This window comes from Biomphalaria glabrata, chromosome 11 (assembly GCF_947242115.1).
Source record: "Biomphalaria glabrata chromosome 11, xgBioGlab47.1, whole genome shotgun sequence".
Taxonomy (NCBI): Eukaryota; Metazoa; Mollusca; class Gastropoda; family Planorbidae; genus Biomphalaria; species Biomphalaria glabrata.
Window position 1 is genome coordinate 42,681,213 of NC_074721.1, and position 22,005 is coordinate 42,703,217.

The 22,005-nt window shown below is 35.9% G+C and overlaps 1 protein-coding gene across 1 annotated transcript; it reads left to right on the top strand.

Annotated features, from left to right (window-relative positions):
• The first annotated feature begins 6,380 nt into the window (after positions 1 to 6,380).
• Positions 6,381 to 8,033, top strand: LOC129921654 (kinesin-like protein KIF15). Its single transcript, XM_056003840.1, has 6 exons — positions 6,381 to 6,505; positions 6,602 to 6,709; positions 7,364 to 7,481; positions 7,654 to 7,712; positions 7,821 to 7,884; positions 7,976 to 8,033. Exons 1-5 carry the CDS (start codon positions 6,449 to 6,451, stop codon positions 7,881 to 7,883), a joined length of 405 nt encoding a protein of 134 aa, XP_055859815.1. The 5' UTR covers positions 6,381 to 6,448; the 3' UTR covers position 7,884; positions 7,976 to 8,033.
• The last annotated feature ends 13,972 nt before the right edge of the window (positions 8,034 to 22,005 follow it).

Below are 22,005 nucleotides of genomic sequence, written 5' to 3' on the forward strand. Positions count from 1 at the left end.
TACATCTTTACAAAGAGATTCAATTCAAATATTGCTAAGAGTTCGCCCTCCTGATCCAAGTGAAAAAGACTTTGCACCATGAGTTCTGGATGTTAACACTGCAGACAATGCCATTATTCTTCACACAAAGTCAGAGCCCACAATTTTCAGATATGACAATGTAGCAGATGCTGACACCACACAGGTTGGTCACAGTAAAGAATGAAATATTATTCTTAACCTTTAACCTTTAAAAAAAAAGAAATGAATTAGAATGTTTTATCCAAGTTTTTGATGCTACAAACTACTTTTCCTTTAATACTCCTTTTTAATGTGAAAAATTTAAATTGTGTGAATGCTTGGTCCAGACAGTAGTAGAGCAACTTAGTTTATACAATTAAAAACAAATGTTCACTCTATTAAATTTTTAATTGCAAGAAATTCTATCAAAATTTCTGCCGCTGTCTTAATAAGTCTATCTATATAATTCAGTGTTGCAAGCAGGAAAAAATCATGTATGATTTGAGATGAAAGTGTGTATATTTATATATACACAAGAGATATGATTTACAGTAGACAAATAGAATAGGTTTAGTTTTGAAGAATTGAAGCTTTCCTTCTTCTTCTAGCCAGCTTTTTGTTGCTGAGCTGTAAGCTCCTTTGCGATCTGTGCCAAGGAAAAATTAGAATGTTTTTTTTTAGCTGTTCCACACTGCCATACTGAGTGTTGGTTATGATAGGTTGTTGTAATATTGTCTGCCTAAGGTGAATTAGATGGGAGCATTCAAAGAAGATATGATTGACAGTTTCAAGAGGCTGGGCGCAATGTTTGCGGAGGGGTTGGTGGGTCTGGTTTATTCTGTTATGGTGAAAATGTCAAGCTTTGTGTCCCTGTTCTAAGTTGAAAGAAAGTAGATAGCTGTTTTAAGGGTAGGAAATTGATACTGTTTAGATAAAGCTTGTTTTTGCATGGTCATGCAATTGCTTGCTAACATTGAGTTTTGAGTGTGGCAATTAAATGGTCCTGTCACCTGATGCACATACCTTGCCGTGGTGTGACAGCTTGAGTGCCTCAATGACCCTCAGAGCTATACCGGCGGGAGCTCATCACTCCTGGCAGGTACTACCAAGCCGGACAGGTCTGTTAGAAAAGAGGCCAGACAAAAGGTGCATCCCCCTCCCCGGGACACAGGGGTTGTGCGATAGGCTAACAACCTGTCCATGGAAAAAAAATAGTGTTATAGAAACCAGAACAAAAGCACAAACACTAAACATTGTCAGAGGCGAAAGTAGAGCTCCACAAAGGAGACTTATGAAGCTATGCAGGGAAAGTCGAACGAATTCTGTGAGGCCGACCACTCTACTTAAACCAATGAAAAAGAAACACTTCCTTATTCAGAAGGCAGCATTTAACTTGGGAACATGGAATGTCCGCACTATACTAGAACCAGGTAGATGTGCACAAACTGCCAAGGAAATGGCCAACTACAAACTACAGATCCTGGGAATGAGTGAAGTTCGATGGAACACATTTGGTGAAACAAGACTGCAATCAGGAGAAACCCTTCTCTTCTCTGGAAAGGAAAAAGAAGATGACTTACATGAAAATGGTGTAGCACTACTACTAAACAAGGAAGCTTTCAAAAGTCTTTTAGAATGGGAACCAGTTTCAGAACGAATAATTAGAGCCAAATTTTTGTCTAAGTTCAAAAATGTTCACATCATTATGTGCTATGCTCCCACCAACCTTGCAAGTGATACTGACAAAAATACATTCTATGACCAACTGCTAAGTATAGTTGACAAAATACCTACAAGAGATGTTTTGATCGTCATGGGAGACTTGAATGCCAAAGTGGGAAGTGAAAACAGAGAGAGAGAGAAAAGTATGGGCACCCATGGACTTGGCACCATAAACGAAAATGGAGAAATGTTTGCAGACTTCTGCACATTTAATGAATTAGTGATAGGAGGCAGCATTTTCCCCCACAAAAAATGCCACAAAGTGACATGGGTTTCACCAGACAATAAAACAGAGAATCAAATCGACCACATTACCATACGGCGGAACTGGAGAAGCACATTACTAGATGTACAAAACAGAAGAGGAGCAGATATTGGCTCAGACCACCACCTAGTTGTTGCCAAACTAAAAATGAAGCTGGCCAGCAATAAAACAGAAAGAAACAAAAGGAAAAGATTTGACCTAGACAAGCTCAACAACACACAGATTAAAAAGGAATTCCAACTATCCCTTCAAAATAGATTTGCTGTGCTACAACTAGATGAGGCCAAACAAAGCGTAGATAAATCTTGGCAAAATTTCAAAGAAATTATTACTGAAACAAGCAATGAAGTACTAAGCCTTAACCCTAAGAAGAAAAAACAGTGGATTAGTGACGAGACATGGAAATTAATCGAAGAAAAAAAATGCGCTAAACAGGCAGTTAACCTAGCAAAAACAAGAAACCACAAGCAACAATCAAAACAAGACTACCAAGCAGTTTCACAGAAAGTCACCAAAATGCTTAGACAAGACAAACGATCATTTTACAATAATCTGGCAGAACAGGCAGAAGAAGCAGCAGGTAAAGGAGATATAAAACAACTATACAAAATCACCAAACTTCTCAGTACCAAAAAGGCTAATTGCAATGTTCCAGTCCGAGACAAATACAGAAAACTACTTTCTTCAATAAATGAACAACTTGAAAGATGGAAAGAATATTTTCAAGAAGAGCTCAATAGACCTAAACCACGAAATCCACCAGATCTAAATGCAGGACCAACACTAGACATAAACATGGAAGAAATAACAAAAGAAGAAATAAGGAATGCACTCAAACAAATGAAGACAGGTAAAGCAGCTGGAATTGACAACATACCACCCGAAGTCCTAAAAGAAGGAGGAAGTGAAATAGTTGACCAAATGCACAAACTATTCAACAAAATTTGGTTAACAGAAACATCTCCGGGTGAGTGGAAAAAGGGCTTGCTAATTAAAATACCAAAGAGTGGAGATCTATCACAATGTGAGAAATGGCGAGGCATCACTTTGCTGTCAGTACCAAGCAAGATTTTTAGCAGAATCCTACTAAACAGAATAAAGGGAGCATGTGATGAACACCTAAGGGAAGAACAGGCCGGATTCAGAAAAGGGAGATCTTGTGCTGACCAAATAGCTACACTCAGGATAATTGTAGAACAATGTGTCGAATGGCAATCTCCTCTCTATGCAACTTTTGTTGACTTTGAAAAAGCTTTTGATAGTGTCGACAGAGATTCTATCTGGACTGTAATGAGACATTATGGGATCCCCAATAAAATAATAACCATAATCAAGAACCTTTATGATGGTTTCACCTGCCAAGTAACCCACTGTGGCAAGCTGTCAGAGGAATTTCCAGTCACAACAGGAGTCAAACAGGGATGTCTTCTTTCACCACTCCTGTTCCTTCTAGTACTGGATTGGGTCACAAAAGAAGCCTACTCTAACGCAGGGAAAGGAATCCAATGGACTCTCACACAAAAGCTGGAAGATCTGGAATTCGCTGATGACATAGCCCTATTATCACACAGACTACAGGATATGCAAGAAAAGGTCACAGCTTTAAGCGAAGTAGGAAAAAGAGTAGGCCTCAAAATAAACCACCAAAAAACTAAAGTACTTAAAGTAAACAATAAACAAAGTGGAGACATAGTATTGGATTCTCAGACAATAGACCAAGTAGAAAATTTTATATACCTTGGGAGTGTAGTCAGTATATCAGGTGGAACAGATGAAGACATTAAACGCCGTATAAATCTAGCACGTCAGACATTTACACAGCTAAAACCAACCTGGAAATCTCCTTACATCTCAAACAAGACTAAACTAAGAATCTTTAATTCTAATGTCAAGGCTGTCCTACTGTATGGTTCTGAAACATGGAGAACAACTGAAGCCACAACAAAAAAAATACAGACCTTCATCAACAGATGCCTGAGAAATATCCTAAAAATACACTGGTATGACAAAGTAGAAAACACCAAACTGTGGGAGATGAGTGGACAGAAAAATATAGAAGTGCAGATCTTAGAGAGGAAGTGGAGATGGATTGGTCACACCCTTAGAAAAGATACCAGCAACAGAGCTAGGCAGGCCATAGAGTGGAACCCCCAGGGAACAAGACGCAGAGAAAGACCAAAAAGAACATGGCGACGCAGTGTACTTGAAGAAGCAGAGAAGACCGGGAAGAGCTGGGACACCATCAAAAAGCTAGCAAGAGACCGTGGAGAGTGGCGTGTTTATGTCGAGGCCCTATGTTCCATGAAGAACTCAAAGGAATGATGATGATGATGATGATGAATTAAATGGTCTGTTGGGTTTTTCCATGGATAATTTGCCTATTCATTTCCTATGATGCCAATGTTACCAAGGATCTATTGTAATGTCACAGTGATGTTAAAATTCAACATTATATAAGATAAGATAATTTTTATTGATCCAATCTAATGGAAATTCAGTTTGACTACAATTGACAACCTCAGCGTAACTACTGTACTGTATAGGTTATCAAGATTTCTTGGGCTAGATGAGTCTGTTAAGACAATAAACTCTGATAGTGATAGTTGTTATAGACTTTGTTTCTTACTGTCTGTAAAGTAATAGAGATTGCATCCATTTCGGCTTCAATATTTGACCAATGCTTTCCACATTTTGCATTTATCCTTAAGTGTTTATTTTCGGGAAAGACCTGGAGGACACTTAAGACCATCATTTATAATGGCTTTGAAGAATGAAGTGTATATGTGGATAGCTATTTTTGGATAGCTTTCTATTGATTCTAGGGTACCTCTATCCAATTGGTTAGGTAATTGCTTATTAATTTTATCTTTTAGATTTGAAGATAAAATTCAAGATATTATTAAAACATTTCTTTTTCATTTCCAGGAAGCTGTGTTTTCACTAGTTGGTAAAAAGATTATTGAAGATTGTTTAAATGGCTACAATGGATCCATATTAGCTTAGGAAGTCATGAAATCTAATTTATTGAAGGTGTTTAGAAGATGGAGTGATAAATACATCATTGTCTAGTCATGTTTGTCAAATCTTAGCTCTTTACTCTTAATCTTCAATAATTTTAAAGCTCACCTTTGTTTCAGATTTGTTTTTAACTTGTAACAGTATTTTTTTTTTATACAAATACTCTGTCAGGCACTCTCTCTATTGTTAACATTTTATTTATTTTGCACTTTCTTAGTGGCCAGACTGGCTCAGGAAAAAGTTTTACTATGTTTGGTAAGTGTTCTTTCATCATTAAAAAAAATAAATCTTGGCATTTATGATATTGTATTATTTTTTTGTTACAACAAATATTAATTTTAAAAATTACCTTAAATTAAATAGATTTTCTGAAGGAGGCGCGGTGGCTGAGTGGTAAAGTGCTTGGCTTCCAAACAAGTGTTTAAATCCTGGTGAAGACTGGGATTTTTAATTTTGGGATCTTCAAGCGTCCACCCAGCTCTAATGGGTACCCAACATTAGTTGGGAAAAGTAAATGTGATTGGTCATTGTGCTGGCCACATGACACCCTAAGTAACTATAGGCCACAGAATCAGATGACCTTTACATCATCTGCCCTATAGACCACAAGGTCTTAAAGGGGAATTAGATTTTATGAGTTCTTTGGCCAGCATTTCTCAAGTAGGGAGACATGACATGCATACAAAAGGAGAGCTTTTTTTCAAAGGACAAAATATTAGTTATATTTTAATTGTAGTTATAAATATCTATATTTGAATATATTGATCTAGTAAAAATTGCATTATTGCCGATGTTTAAGAAAAAACATTTAACAGAGAAATTTATTTTAAATCTTTTTTTTTTTATTATGAAAGGTCCCTCTGAGAACTTGGAAAGCTTGTGGTGTGATTCCCAGAAGTTTGGAGTATCTCTCTAGTGTAATAGCTCACCAACAAGATGTAACTTTCTTTTATTGTATACAATTGTTTTTATAAGGTTTAACTGGTGTAATGAAACCATTAGATTTAAATGTTTCCTTTTTTTTTCTGCCCCACTTTTGTTTAAAACACGAATCATAACATTTTTTTAATTCTCTTCACAGCATGGCATTAAAAAACAGTTTTTGTGTCGCTGCTCCTTTTTAGAAATCTATCAAGAGTAAATCAAGAGCTAATCTTTGATCTTTTGGATACAGCTTCACAAGGTATTCGCTTACATGAGAATATGAACAAAGGTGTCTTTGTAGATGGACTCATTGAGCAAGTTATCTGCAACCCAAGAGATGCTGCTTATCAGGTATTAAAGCCATCATTGAGTTAATTCTAGTTTTACACATTTTTGTTTTTTGTAAGATTTTTTTTGATTATAATATGCCTGAATTGAGTTTTAAAGGAATGGAACATACTTTGTTGTATTCAGTTAATAATCAAGGGCTGGTTGAATCGTAGAGTAGCTCTTACTTCCATGAACAGAGAGGGTTCGCGCTCTCATGCTGTTTTTACAGTTAAAATAGAGTCAAAGGTATAGTTTTTATTTCAATTAAATGTTAATGTTAATTAAAACATGTACACTTAATGTACAAATAGACATTTATTTTTGTCTGTGTTGATCTACTAGGAGGAAGTAGGTGGTTTCCAAAAAAGCAATATATCACAGATAAATCTAATTGATCTGGCAGGATCAGAGAGACAGAAAGCTACCAACACTGACAGCACTTGGCTCAAAGTAGTTCTTCATTTTCTTTTGGAGTAGAAGAAAGTTATAATATTAATTTCTGATAATTGCTCATGAAATAGTCTATGATAGAAAACTAATGTCAAAATGGATTCTAGCTGAATTTTATGTTTTTGCTAAAGTTACTTATATTCTGTGAAATTTTACAAAGGAAATGTTTGGTAAGCTAAGTTTAAATGTTTCAATAGAGATAAAAGAAAAAAAAAAGTATAGTTTCATAACTTTGATAATAAAAATCATGCAAGTAATAATTAAGCATAAAATTAATTTTATATATTAAATGTACATTTTTGACTTGCTACTAGCCTATGAAAATAATAAATTTACTAGATAATTAATTCGTTCTAGTCTTAAAAGTGTTAAAGTAGTACAAGATCCATTTGGGTAGATTACTGCCTTTCTAAACAATGCAATCAAACCAAAATGAGTTTGGGTGTAAGCTGTAATCTTTCAAATTCCTTTAGGGATACACATTTTTTTAAATCAGGTACTAATATTTTTAAATTTTTAATAATACATTTCTTGTTATTTTAATTAGATGCTTCAAAACTTAAATATTTAAAAAGAGGTTGCATTGGTCAAGAAGTGTACTGAGAAAAAAATTTACTCAAATATTTTATTATTTTATTTTATCTTAAAACACAGGAGGCTGGAAGCATCAATAAGTCCCTCTCTGTCTTAGGGAATGTCATCATGTCTCTGAGCTATGGAAAAAAAATGTCACATCCCTTACAGAAACTCCAAATTAACATTTTTGTTGAGGGTTAGTGCTGGCTCAATGAATTTAGTTTGTTTGATGAATATATGTTTACATTGTTATAAGTGTCTTATAAAAAAAAAGAAACAACACCTTCTGGATTTCAAAACTAAGATGCTGTTAATGATGTTAGACTTATATTTTCATGTCACTAACTCAGAATAAACTTTTCGTATAGGATTCAATTGGTGGAAAAACAAAGACAAGAATGATAGCTTGTGTTCATCCAGACTCCAGGTAGTTCAAGTAGAAGTACTAATGACTCTAATATTGCTCAATAGTTTTGTTTACTTTCTTTTTCCTAATCTCATATACACACACTTACATCTATATTTAATTGTGCAGGTGTTGTCTAGAAACATTATACACTTGAAAGTTTGCCAAAAGTGCCAAACAAAAGAAAAATAAGGTATGACTTTAATCAGATACATTGTTTTTTTACTGTTAAGCGAGTAGAATGTATTCAATTGATAAATGAATTATGCAATTCCATGCATCAGGCTGTTGTAATTAAAGACATTCACAGCAATAATCAAGAACTTCAAATTGAAATTAGTCGATTAAAACAACTAATCGAAACTATGCACAGTTCACCTGGGCCAGAGATAAGACCGAATGTTGTTACCGCACCAGGTAAACTGTTCTTCTATTTCATATTTATTAAGTGCTATTTTTACTTTTTTAAAAACTCTGCCATCGGTCGGTCCCAAGCCCATTTGAGAAAGGAAGAGGGTTGGGCATAGGGCTAGCTACCCTACTCTTTTAAAACAACCACTAACTATAGAAACACAAAATAGCAAATCAACAGAAGTCATGGACCTGGGAAAAGATGGACCTCCAGCTGGAAGTCCAGAGACACCAGGAAGCTGACAGGCCAAAGACCATCATCTCTACCAGGACCACCACCACCATCGGTCCTTGAAACGTCCGGACCATGTATGAGACTGGGAAGACAGTGCAAGTGGCGGCTGAAATGAAAAGGTTCAACCTCACCATTGTAGGAATCAGCGAGTCACGATGGACTGGTTCTAGGCAGAAATTACTGATTTTGGGTGAGCTACTTTTATACTCAGTGCATGAGTGGGAGGCTACACACACTCGGGAAGTAGCCCTGATGCTTTCTCAGTGAGCTCAGAAAGCATTTATTGGTTGGGATGCGCATGGACCACGAATAATAACCTCTTTCCACACAGTGAAGAAGAGAATTAACTTAGATATTGTCCAATGCTACACCCCCAGTAAAAAGGAGGAGAAGGATAATTTTTACAACAGGCAGACTACGATCATATATGACAGACCTGAAAAGAACATCCTCATCATAATGGGTGACTTCAATGCTCTCATAGGATATAAGGAGATCATGGGAAAGCATGGACTAGGTGGAACAAAAATGGAGAAAGATTTGAAGATGTGTGTGCCACAAGCAACTTGGTGATAGGAGTAACTGTCTTCCCACACAAACGAATAAACAAGGCAACAGACCATGTCTGTATTGTGAAGAAGTTCTGTCAATCTCTTCAGGATGAACATGTCAGACAAGGAGCAGTTGTTGCTTCAGATCATCATCTTCTGATGGCCAGAGTGAGACTGAAGCTGAAGAAGAGTTGGACTGGAGTGTCCAGCCAATGCCAACACTACAACACCATTGTTCTGAAAGACTGCGAAAATGATAAGAGTTCAAGGTCATTTTATCAAATAAGTTCCAGCTCCTAAAAGAGCTGCTTGAATAGGAGACAGTAGAAAACAGACGTGGCAGAAAGTGTACATGCCAAGAAGTACTAGAGTCCAAGTCATAAACACACACAAGGAGTGGATTTCAACAGAAACTCTTCAGATGATAAAAGAAAGAAGAGAGAGGAAAGCAAGTGTGAACAACAGTAAAACAAGAACAGCAAAAGGAAAAAGCACAAAAAGAATATGCTGAAATAGATAGGAATGCCAAGCATAGCATCAGAACAGACAGGAGGAACTACAATGAAGCATGGCAAAAGCAGAAGAAACAGCCCTTCAGAACAGTACTAAGTCATTAAAATCTGGAAAATTTGCTAAGCCAGAGAGACAAATAAATGGCAAGAATGGTGAAGTGATATCACAAAGAGATGGATCGATGATTTCCAGGAGGCTACTTAACAGATCTACTCATGCAAACTTACCAGAGATACCACCAGCTGCAAGAGGCCTGCCTATCAAGTGCAGTGCACCCACTAAGAAAGACATTTGCAGCGCAATCAAGCAATTGAAGAATGACAGATCTGCAGGACCTGACAGAATCCCAGTGTGAAGTAACCATACCCCTCTTTGTCAAGATATGGGAAAAAGAAGTGCCACCAGAGTGGAAGGAGAGCTACCTCATCAAACTCCCCAAAAAATGTGATTTTAGTTCCTGCTCCAACTTTCAAGGGATAATACTGCTGTCCATTCTAGGTAAAGTGTTTAACTGCATTCTGCTTAACTGAATGAAAGATGCTGTAGATTCATATCTCCTTGACCAAAAGCCAGCTTTTGTAAGGAGAGATCATGATGCACAGATCAGGTAGCGACGCTACAAATCATTGTGGAACAGTCCATGAAATGGAACTCCCCTCTCTCTGTCAATTCTATAGACTATGAGATTATAAAAAAATCTTTTTACGAAGGATTCATTTAAGGTTGGTTGAACTTGAAAAAAAACCACTGCTCATAAAGTGAAAATAAGATATCATGTATATACATTTTTTTTAAATTGAATTAGGGGTCGGTGAAAAACTGTCTATTTTTATTTATTGACAGAAATTGTATGCTGTCATTATTAAACTTCAACAAGAAAATCAAAACTTGCTGGAAAAGTTGATCTTTATAAATCACTTAGAGGTTTGTTAGTGATAGCTAAAATAAATTAGCACTTTTCATTTAAAGTTTTTATAAAACCAATATTTATGTATTGTACGATAATAATAAGACTTGTCTTCGAGTCCAAAGATTAGTAAGGAATGCAGTATTTCCCGTGGCTCCTCAGCCCCAGCTGTGACCTAAATATTTTGCCACATCCATGGCAAGCATAACCATTGTTTGCAGGTGGTCGATTTGGATTTTCTTTTCACCGTCTGTGTTTGTCCTCGGCAGCAGATTTTCTTTTGGTCTCAAATGTGTATCCTGCGGCCTTTGTGAGTGACCTCCAGCTGTCTCGTTCTGAGGCCGCATGTAACCAGGTGCTCTGTTCTATGTCAGCTAAGGAAAGTTGACCCCTAAGCTGGTCTTTGAAGCATTTTTGTAGGGCGCCTTTGTTACCTTTTAGCTCACCAAAGAAGACTGTCTTTATCATACGTTTGTCTCCCATATGGGATAACAATAGACTTAAAATGAGTTCTTTGTTTGCGCAGCAGCTTTTAAAATGGATAAATAAAAAAATGACATGTAACAAATCAAAGCAGCACTAGGGTACTTAAGTATAAAGTTAATAACATTTGGTGAAGCATAAGCTCTTAAATCATAGAGTTCTGAACTGCCAACGTTGACCAGGTACTAAGCTAACATCTGACTGGGCCATACAGGTCCCCCCAGAAAAAAAAGCTTCCAAGCCAGTAGAGTTATTTTGGTCTGTAGACCTGTATTGTTACCCAGGGTAATGTCAGAGCCTATCTTTGTTTCACCAGATTTTGTTCACTTTTTTCTGTCAGCAATTATTGTGCTTATGTTATATGTCATGTTTTATTTGTTTTAGGAGGCCTGGTAAATGCTGGCCCTCCAAGCCGGGGGTCCCGGGTTCAACTCTTGGTGAAGACTGGAATTTTTCATTTCAGGATCTTTGGGCGCCTTAATTGGTACCTGACATTAAGTGGGGAAAAGTAAAGGCTGTTAGTCATCATGCAGGCCTTGTGACGCTGTGGGTCACAGAAACAGATAACCCTATATTTCACTAAGGGGAACTTAACTGACAACACTTTTTTATTTGTTTAACATTTAAGCTTCAAACACCATTTACGTTACCTATTAAAAGAATCCCACTTTGTAAACTTTTCTATTTAAACGGCGCCGATTCCCTACTGGACTTCATCGAAGGTGATAAGCCCAGAGATGTTTGAACAGGAAATACAGACAGATTTAGTTTTAGAACCAGTCACTAAGAGAAAAGATGGAGGAGGAAATAAACACAATGAAAGCTTTAATAGCCAGAAGTTCAGAACATTGCAGTAGAATAAAGTTTGATACAGAAGTCAAAGTGTAAAAAATAGAAAATATGCAAACTAAGTTACAAATGGAGTAAACAAAATATTTTGTATTCCTCAGAATTATGAATCTCAGCTGACAGCCAAAGAAGAAGAACTGCAAAGAGTGAACATGACTCTTCAGGTGAATTTCTTGAGTGAATGATCCTAAAAAAAAGTCTATGTCAGTAGTTTTTAAACACAGAAAAAAACAAGAAAAATAAGTATGAAAATAAATACAAAATATTTTCCTCTAAAGCTTTGAATAGTTAACTTGAAAGAAAGGGTACCTTAAGGAACAATGTTTGTCTAGATCAGGAGTGGGCAACATTTTTTCATCCAGGGCCTCATTTAAAAAAAAATTGGGGATGTGGTTCCGCACATACACATGTGTATATATGTGTACTTACAACTTAGAAAAAAATGATAACTAACTATGTTTACTATCTTTTAATTCACATATGTACTGTAATATACATTTACTTTAATTTTTTTACACTCCCTATTGAAAAGCTACAACAAGAGTTGTAAATTAAATTAATTTTACTAATAATCTCTTCATAGTGGCCTCCAACATCATAACATTTCACCACAATGGCTTTGTCTGAACGAAATGCGGGAAAATATGCAGGTTGCAACTGGGTTTGTGAAGTCATGTGAAACACTGTAATCAGCCTTTCAAATTCCACAATCAAAGAATAAGTCTTGTACTTTTCAACCCCTTTTCAGCAAATGTCAAAACCTGTCTTTACTTGCTTGCCTGGAGAAATGGGATGACTTTGTTTGAAAAGATTTAACATGCACATACATTTCATGTGCAAATAACCAATTGGGATAGAGTTGATGGCAAACATAAAGGCTATCTCTCACTCTTCCTTAGAAATATTAGTTACAAAGTCACAGGAACAAAACAATTTCTTCCTTGAGATCTCAAGTTTTTCTCATTACCTTGAACATGCTAAGCTAGCGGATAACACTGTAGTACCAAACATGGGAATGATATGTTTCTAAATATCCATGTAGTTCTCTGAACTGCCTGTGATCAAGACCCCTAGCTCTGATAACTTTGAGCTCTGAGATAATTGGGTCAATACCATGTCTAATATTCAATGCAGCTTTTCACAAACTTTCCAGTATAGAGGTAAGAGTTTATGGTTGGGATATTGTTCTTTCTTTTATTAGGAAAGCTTTGTGCGTGTTTTTCTCAGTCAAAGCTCGGACACCATGTTGTTAAACTCGCCATCTTGTTCCATGCCAACCCAACATTTTCAACTAGTTCTTTATAGTACTGAATAAAAAAAATGGCCTGAGTTTGTGTCTTTGACTAAATGTTTCGACATATTACCAATTACAAAAATCCTCCTTTACTTTAAACTTATTAGAATGGCATATAAAGAAATGTTTCTTTAGCGTCTTCGTCATAAGAATCAGAAGTTTCAATAATTTAAATATTTATATTTTTACACATTATGTGGGTATATATAATGTTTTTGGGTGTCAGCGGGTGGCATAAAATGCTCCGGCGGGCTGCATGTGGCCTGCTGGCCATAATTTGCCCAGCCCTGGTCCAGATGGAAGGGCAAATTTTTTAAATTCTTTAATGAGGGGAGTGGATGTACAATAAACCTTATTTAAAAAATTATAATTGGTTAAAAAAAAACTTTCATTTTGATTTCTAGAAATTTGAAAAAGACAACAAAGTTTTACAAGCTATGTTGAAGCACACAGAAGGTAAGACTGCCCTATTACTAACAAATATTTTATTGTAACTTTCAGAAATAAATTTGCTTAGTTGTTTGACATTGCATTCTGATAATAGGAAATTTCTAGCTCAGGTTCTCATGATAGTCCCTTGCCATTAACAATGTCAGAAGGTTATTACTTTGGTTTGTAAATAGATGTATGTGGTATTTGTTATGCTTGCTCATGAAAAGTAAATTATATAAGTAAAAAAGTCAAAAGGACCAGGTAGCCCATCCATACCTAGTTGTCATTGTAGGCAGTAGGCTTTTTTGAGGGGAAAACTATCTGAAAAACCTAGGAAAGGGAAGTCACATTATTTTTCTTGTATGAATTAAACACTTTAAAAGTTCAAAAGAAAATACAACTTATGACACTTGTAGTTGTATAGTTGTATAGTCTTATTAAGTGAGCATCACTAAACAAGATAGATAACTTTGACCCTTCTCCTATATTAAGCCATTTAAGTCATTGGTTAATATGCATGACTAAATGCATGACGCGTAGGACGTAATCATCTTCTTTTTTGAAGTAACGTTTGTATTATATAAGATAAGATAAGCTTTTTTTTTTTTTTTTTGATGCCATCTGTTCATTTAAGAAACTGGTGAATTCTGGGACTCACCTTTGGTTATGTTGATCCCCCTCACAGCTTAAATTCAAGGACACACCCTTAAATCTTAACAAATGCATCATGCCCACCCAGTTGAGAAGGAGACTTTTTATAATAATATAATAATAATAATAATAATCTTTATTATCCGTAAGGAAATTTGTCTTACAATTTGTGCATTACACCAAACAAAAAACATTATAACTATAGTATCACAAGCCTTAACATTAGGCTCTACTCAACAAAATCTACTCTGACTCATTCCTTTCTGTCTTTTCAATTTTTGTCCTTACATTTTAGTGCTGTTCTGTGGAATCTTTTCAAACTTCCTTGAAACATTGAGAACATGCACACAATTCAAAACTTCCTTGAAACATTGAGAACATGCACACAATTCAAAACTTCCTTGAAACATTGAGAACATGCACACAATTCAAAACTTCCTTGAAACATTGAGAACATGCACACAATTCAAAACTTCATTGAAACATTGAGAACATGCACACAATTCAAACACTTCATTGAAACATTGAGAACATGCACACAATTCAAAACTTCCTTGAAACATTGAGAACATGCACACAATTCAAAACTTCATTGAAACATTGAGAACATGCACACAATTCAAAACTTCATTGAAACATTGAGAACATGCACACAATTCAAAACTTCCTTGAAACATTGAGAACATGCACACAATTCAAAACACTTCCCACTCTTGATCGCTAGCCATGCAGCTTTTGCCATTCAGCTGAACATCACATTTATAAGTAGAAAAACTCCTGCTCATGAAAACAATAGATTGAATAGATTAGATTGAATAGAATTTAAAGACATTTTGTAACTTGTATTAATTTCAAGTCAATGATGCTAATTAAAACACTATTTTTAAGGTATTAATAATCTATTACTTTTTTCTAATGATTCATTTTAACACAGGGATGTCTACCTTGTCTAATTGTCATTAGATGGTCACAATGTTGACTTACTTGACTTATTCCTTTTGACTCCCAGAAGGGCATAGGGCTTTAACAGTACCACTCCTTGGGTGTCTGTTCTGGGCAACTCCCTTCAGTTGAGTCTATGGATGGCTGCCAGATCATGTGCTTTGTGCTCTGGACTGTCGTTAGATGGTCATGATTGTCACAGTCTCAGTTGACATTGCCTGATTTAAAGTTCACGTCATGTTAAGAGGTTAAAAGACACGTGGAATTCCTGATGTAGAAAACAGGAAAAGTAAAAAGTATGTTACAGGCTTGGAAACAGGAGTTGCATTGCTCAGTCCATACCACATTTGTTACTGATTGTCCTGATAGAAAGTTAAATTTGAATTTGGCCATGTTAGCACTATTGGTAAGGGTTAGGATCATTGAATGTGTTTGTTCTCGTACTCAAAATTACTGAAAGGATATAGACTATATACATTCTATATATTTTTAACATTTTTGCATAGTATCTTTTTCATGCTTAGAACATGATCATTGCTCTAAGGTTCTTTTTGTTTTTTTTTTGTGTGGAAATGTAGGGGGAGGGGTATATGGGTTAAGGTTTTCTGTGCTGATTTAGGCCGTCAGCAAACAACTTAGTTGGGTTTCGAACTGAAGCCTCCTTGTAGCCAAGTAGTTTATGCCACTGACTTGTAAGAACATATTCTTCTTGTTTTCATATCAACACAATTATTTTACACTTTATTGTTATTTATCTTTTTTTTTAGTGCAATAAAATGGGTGCTGCTGAGGCGTTTCAAGAATTTCAGAGTGCTGTGCCTATGCAAGGAGGTGCTATTGGTGAGCCTGGAGAGAGAAAGTCATCTTCAGAAAAAAATGGCTCGGTTAGAGGTAATTATGCCCAGAATAGTAATGCTTTACACTTTATATATTTATATTACACTACACACACAGATTATATCACCCAATTATATCACCAAACATGGACAACAAAGATTAAGACTACCAAAACAATGTCCTTATTATGCATTACAAAACATATTGTCAATGTAGTATGCTCTCATCTGTAATATTTTAATTTTCAATATCTGCCTTGTTTTGTAATCTTCTTCTTATATAATACAGACGTTACTTCAAAAAAGAAGATGATTATACGTCCTACGCGTCATGCATTTAGTCATGCATATTAACCAAAGACTTAAATTCTGCCAAGTCACTGGTTTTCCTGGCTAGCTCAGGCAACCCATTCCATGCTCTAATAGCACTAGGGAAGAAGGAGTATTTGTACAAATTTGTCCTAGCATATGGGACGAGGAATGTGCCTTTATCTTTGTGTCTTTCAGAGTATTTTATTAATCTGAACATTAAAAATAAACTTAATACGCCCTTAAAAGTACAATCATTGGCATTTAACACAAACCATACTTGGATACTTATTTGAGGAAAACATTAAGAAAATTATAAAGATTTTAAAGATAAACACCCTTTGGGTCACAATTTTAACATTTACTCTCACATGGACAATTCTAAAGACACTGATCACAAAAACAGAATCAAACACTCTTTGTGTTTCCTTAGCAAATTAATTATTGAATAAAATCCAACTTTAGATTTTAACTCCTAGCACTGTGTTGAAGTGAACTGGGCAAGGAATGTATAAAATGTATTTATTTGTTACAGTTGACTTTCTATATGTAGCTATTAGTATAGATAAAGTAGTAAGTACATAGATCTTCATTAAAAATATTTGTTAAGTATTTTTTTGATTCTATTTTACTGCTATTTTACTGCTACATTTTTTCAGGAAGAGCTCTAATAAAAGAAACAAAAATGCCAGAAATAAATGAACAATCTTGGAGAAGTAAAAAAAAGTGAATGAACTAATAACATCCTTTTAAAGAGTCACTGTTTTTGTAAAAGCAGTATAAAGTTGTTGTTTTTTATACCAATCAATGGTTATAATTCAAATGAAAGCCACTTCAATCTTCTTAAAAAATCCAGTACAAGAGATTCAGTACTTGTAAGCATGTCAATGATTGGTTGAATCCTACCAGTATTTGAATAAACATATATTTTAGTTTGATGCCCAAGATTGGCATTGTGTTTATACACAGTTTGACTGTAAAAGAAATATGTCGAGATATTTTTGTTAAGATTTTTCTTAAGTTCAAGCTACTACACTCTTTTAGTCAATAAGTTCTACAATGGAATTTAAAACGATGTTTATGGAAATTGTCTTAGTTTTGTAAAATGTTTTACATGTTTCGGATGTTCCTTCAGAGTTGAAGATAGTTTACTTCCTAGTCCAAGCCTCCCGCAGGACGATGGGGGATGGCAGCGGGCAGGGTTTGAACCCTCGACCGTCGATAAATCCAAACGACAGTCCAGCACCCAAGCCGCACGACCAGGCAGCCATCCTCGACCAGGCAGCCATGTCTTTCATTTCACTAGCCATTTGTTTCTCATAAAAATTGTGGAATTGAAAATGTCTGTTACATGTGCTTCTATATCTAATATTTATGAATATATATATAGAGAGAGAATATCCTCTGCTTAAAAGTATGCTTTATTGGAATATGTTTGATGTCAATACTTGTAATAAAATGAACAAGAGGTGTTTCACTCTAGTAGTTTAAATTTTCATAAGTTATGAACTAGAGGCCTTAAATAAATTGACTACTTTTGGATAAATTTGTCATCTCTGTTGATGTACAAATAATGTAACTAGGCCTCAATGTTTCCTAAATTGATTAAGAGAAAGAGCATCCACATTTATCTTTTTCTAGAAAGAACAAAAATAAAGCTCAAATATTTCTCCTATTTTGACACAAATTAAGAAAAATAATATGACCATTTTTGTAGGAGCTCGCATGGTTGAATTTATAGGTAGGCTATTTAGGCATGGTTGTATTTTACACAGCTACAACTGTATTAATACATAAATAAGCTGTCCTATTGTAAATATGTAGGACGTAATCATCTTCTTTTTTGAAGTAACGTCTGTATTATATAAGAAGATAAGATGTACTGTACATAAAGAATTAGTAGAAATAGCTATTTGATCTTCATGTATTGTCTTGAATCCTTTTTTTTTTTTGTTGGTGTTTTGATTTTTCTGAATAACTTGTATGTTAAACTACTTGTATAATGTGTTTGTAAATATTCATATCAGATAATTTCTATTGCTGTTTATTATGACAGTCTTAAGTTTAAGGAAATTGGAAGTTTTTGTTTATGTATCAACACAGACCATGAGCTCTATTATAACTGTCTGTCTGGTCTGTTTCATTGTGGCAGTCTGTATTTATATTTAGTGTATTCTTGCCATTTTATGCCCATAATTGAACCCAGACTCCTTTGGTTCAATCCTTCTAGCACCCTTAAATGCTTTGCATGTAGCTGCCAAATCTGAGAGCCATAATGAAGTGCTTCGAGGCCACTGCCTGGGTAGATATGTAACTATTTATCTATCACGTAATTGCAGAAGTTTGGGCCCTCTGAGTCCAACCAGCTCTAATGGGTACCTGGCATTAGTTGAGGAAAAATAAAGGCGGTTGGTCATTGTGCTGGCTACATGATACCCTCGTTAACTGTAGGCCACAGAATCAGATGACCTTTACATCATCTGCCCTATAGACCACAAGGTCTGAAAGGGGAACTTTACTTACTTACTTAATTGCAGAAGTGTTGTACATAAAAACATTCCGTACTCAAGTTTAACTGCCATTAGTTAGAATCAATATCTTAAATAGAATAAGGTGTAATTTTTAACATTAAGCCACAGAAATGTGACCCTACAATGACTATGCTACGAGTAGTAGTTGTTATTTATAATTATAGCAATCAATTTTTTTGTTAAAGGCCCCTAGCACTATTAGATCTTCAAATTAGCTTAGTGATATTGTAATATGTGATTTATATTAGCTGATATTTTATTGCTTTCATGGATTAACAAGAATTGGTTCTGTTACTTTTCATAACATTTGTCATTACACCACAACTGATGCCTTGCTGAACAAAATGTTCTAATGAGTGAAAATAAAGTTATTTGTTTTCTAATCTTGTTTTCAAGTTTCATCAATTTTTCTTTTACTTGGCAGAATTTACAACAGAGTAAGAAGCATCACACAAATTTTATTGGGATATATAAATAGGGTCATCAAGTGGCTTCTATACTTTAAATACCAAACCACACCTTATAGTTCTCTAGTTCTGACTCAGTGTCATGTTGATCTGGTTGCTCTGTTCATCACATTTGACTTATAGCTCAAGATTTGAAATAATTGGAAAAAAAAAAAAGCTCAACATTTCTTTAAATTTGTTCAAAATTTAGATTAGACCAATGAAAATGATTATATAATTTCAAGTAAACTTTAAATGTATAAAATATTAATAAGGAGAGATAATATAGACCTAAAGGCTGTGGAATATGCTAAATTTGAAGTAAGTGGGAACTGGAAATAAAGGGAAACAACTGAGCATGATGTATATTCTACAAACATACTTTTCTTGTTAGTGAAAGTAAACATGAGAATATAACATGTTCTATGTTTGAGATTTGTATTTTCACTCCAAAGAATTTGAAGGAGGGTGCCATTCTATTTTAATAATATAGATCAAGTAAGTGATAAATGCATTATAACTAAAAAAGAAGATAGTGAATAGAGTAGGAGCAAGTACACAGCCCTGCTTTACGCCATTTTCTATTGGAAAGTGATCAGACCTCTGTGTCACACTGGCTTTCAGATAAGACCTAGTCCACTAAAGAGTGGGTTAGTCGGTCGAGCAACACTCGAGCAAAGATCTTTCCTGCTACTCACAGAAGTGTAATGCCTCGATAGTTTTAAGGTTTGAGCAGATAGACTTGTCACCCTTTTTGTATAGGGATATGATTACAGAGTCTCGAAGTTCAGGTAGGACCACGCACTTCTTCCAGCGTAGAGCGAACAAGTCTGTTAGCCTCTCGGTTAGGGCGACACCACCCATTTTAAATATTTCAGCGTCCATCAGAGCCAGGTGCCTTGCGTTTCTTTTTTTTAGTTTAGATATTGCTGTCTCAATTTCCTCAGATGTCGGTAGGTCGTCGAGCTCCTCTCTCATAGTTTTCTGGGGGACATTTGCAAGCGATTCCTTCGATAATGATGGGTCCATTGAGGCAGCGATTGCACGAAGGCATCTATATCCGGCTTCGTTCTACCGGCAATGTGTTCAATCTTCGACGTCTACTATTCCATACAAAAACAAAGGAGATGGTCATAACGGAGCTTCTCTATGCCGATGATTGCGCCCTGCTAGCTCACAATAAACATGACCTCCAGAACGCGGTAAACGAATTTACATACGCTGCCGCCTAACCCTAACCTCGGGAAAACAGAATTCATGTTCCAGAAGTCGCCCAATAAAACATACTCAGCCCCAAGGATCACCGTAAACGGACAGCCCCTTAATGTGGTAGACCACTTCACATATCTAGGTAGTATAATGTCAAATGACGCCTCACTTTCAAGGGAAGTTGATAACCGTCTCGCCAAGACCAGTAGCGCTTTTGGACGCCTTCAGGCGAGAGTTTGGCGGAACAGATCGCTCCGCCTGCCTACAAAAATTAGTGTCTACCAGTTGGTGGTTCTCTCAACCCTTCTGTATGGCTCTGAGACATGGACACTATATAAGAAACATCTAAGACTTCTTGAGCGCTTCCACCAAAGATGCTTGCGCTCCATCATGGATATACGATGGCAAGACCGCATTACAAACAGCGATGTCCTTGCGAACGCCGGTATGGACAGTATAGAGGGACTTTTTTTGGTGCGACAGTTGCGCTGGGTAGGGCACGTATCCCGTGGGAAGCGTGGTCGAGAGGCCAAGTGTGCTTGAACTTGGCTTGGCTTGGCTACCTAGAAGGGGGCTCGAGGTTCGACAGAGTTGTGTTTACTGAGCGCCTAAAGGCAGCATGGAAAACCAACTCCTAGATACCCCCTCCCCCCACTGGTCCACAAATGAGATTGGACCAAAAGCGCTCTGAGCATGTTATAAGCATGAAAGTAGCGCTATATAAAAGCTATAATAATGAGAGACGAACGTATGCCAAAGGCAGTCTTTTTTTTTTTTTTGGTGAACTAAAAGGTGATCGACGTAACAGAAGCGCCCCACGGAAACAAGTCAAAGACTAGCTTAGGCGTCAACTTTCTTTGGCTGACATAGAAGAGAGTACCTGGTTGCATGCGGCCTCAGAACAAGACAGCTGGAGGTCACTCACGAAGGCCGCGGGATACACATTTGAGACCAAATGAAAATCTGCTCCCTAGGACAAACGCAGACGGCGAAAAGAAAATTTAAATCGACCACCTGCGGACAATGGTTATGCTTGCCCTGGATGTGGCAAAATAAGTAGGTCACAGCTGGGACTGCGCAGCCACAGGAAATACTGCATTCCTGTATTATAAAAGATAAGATATAATCTTCGGACTCAAAGACTAGCCTTATTATTATTATAACAAAGAAAATAACGTGGAGGTCATTGATCTGATATAGCATGTTCAGTTAGTATAGGCATATAGATATAAGTACTGTCATAGACTATATGTAATCTATGGTACTGTTAGTAAAAAATACTTTTAAAATATTTCGTATAATCTTTTTTTTTTTCATTTCAAACATGGGTATTCGTTTCGGATTAACATCAGAGAGAGAAAAAAAAGGGGTTATTTGACACGGTTTTCGTCTGGGTAGTAATGAGCTCTTCTGTTAAACAAAATAAGATTTTTTCGTTGTTACAATTTTTACATGATTTTTAATTAGAGATTACTCCATAGTATGGTTTCTAGATGCGGCAACCACTGAACCAGTCATCTAAGATTCTAGATCTAAGAATAAAAATAAAGAATAATAATAGGTTCTAATCCTAGATAGATCTAGACTAGAGTAATTCACCAAATTGGAACATGTTAAGCCTAGTTGACGCCAATTTTTAACTTTGAATTTTCATATCTTTGTATTGGATAGACCTAGGAAAAATCTTATTGTATCTGTAAACTTGTCATCCATTG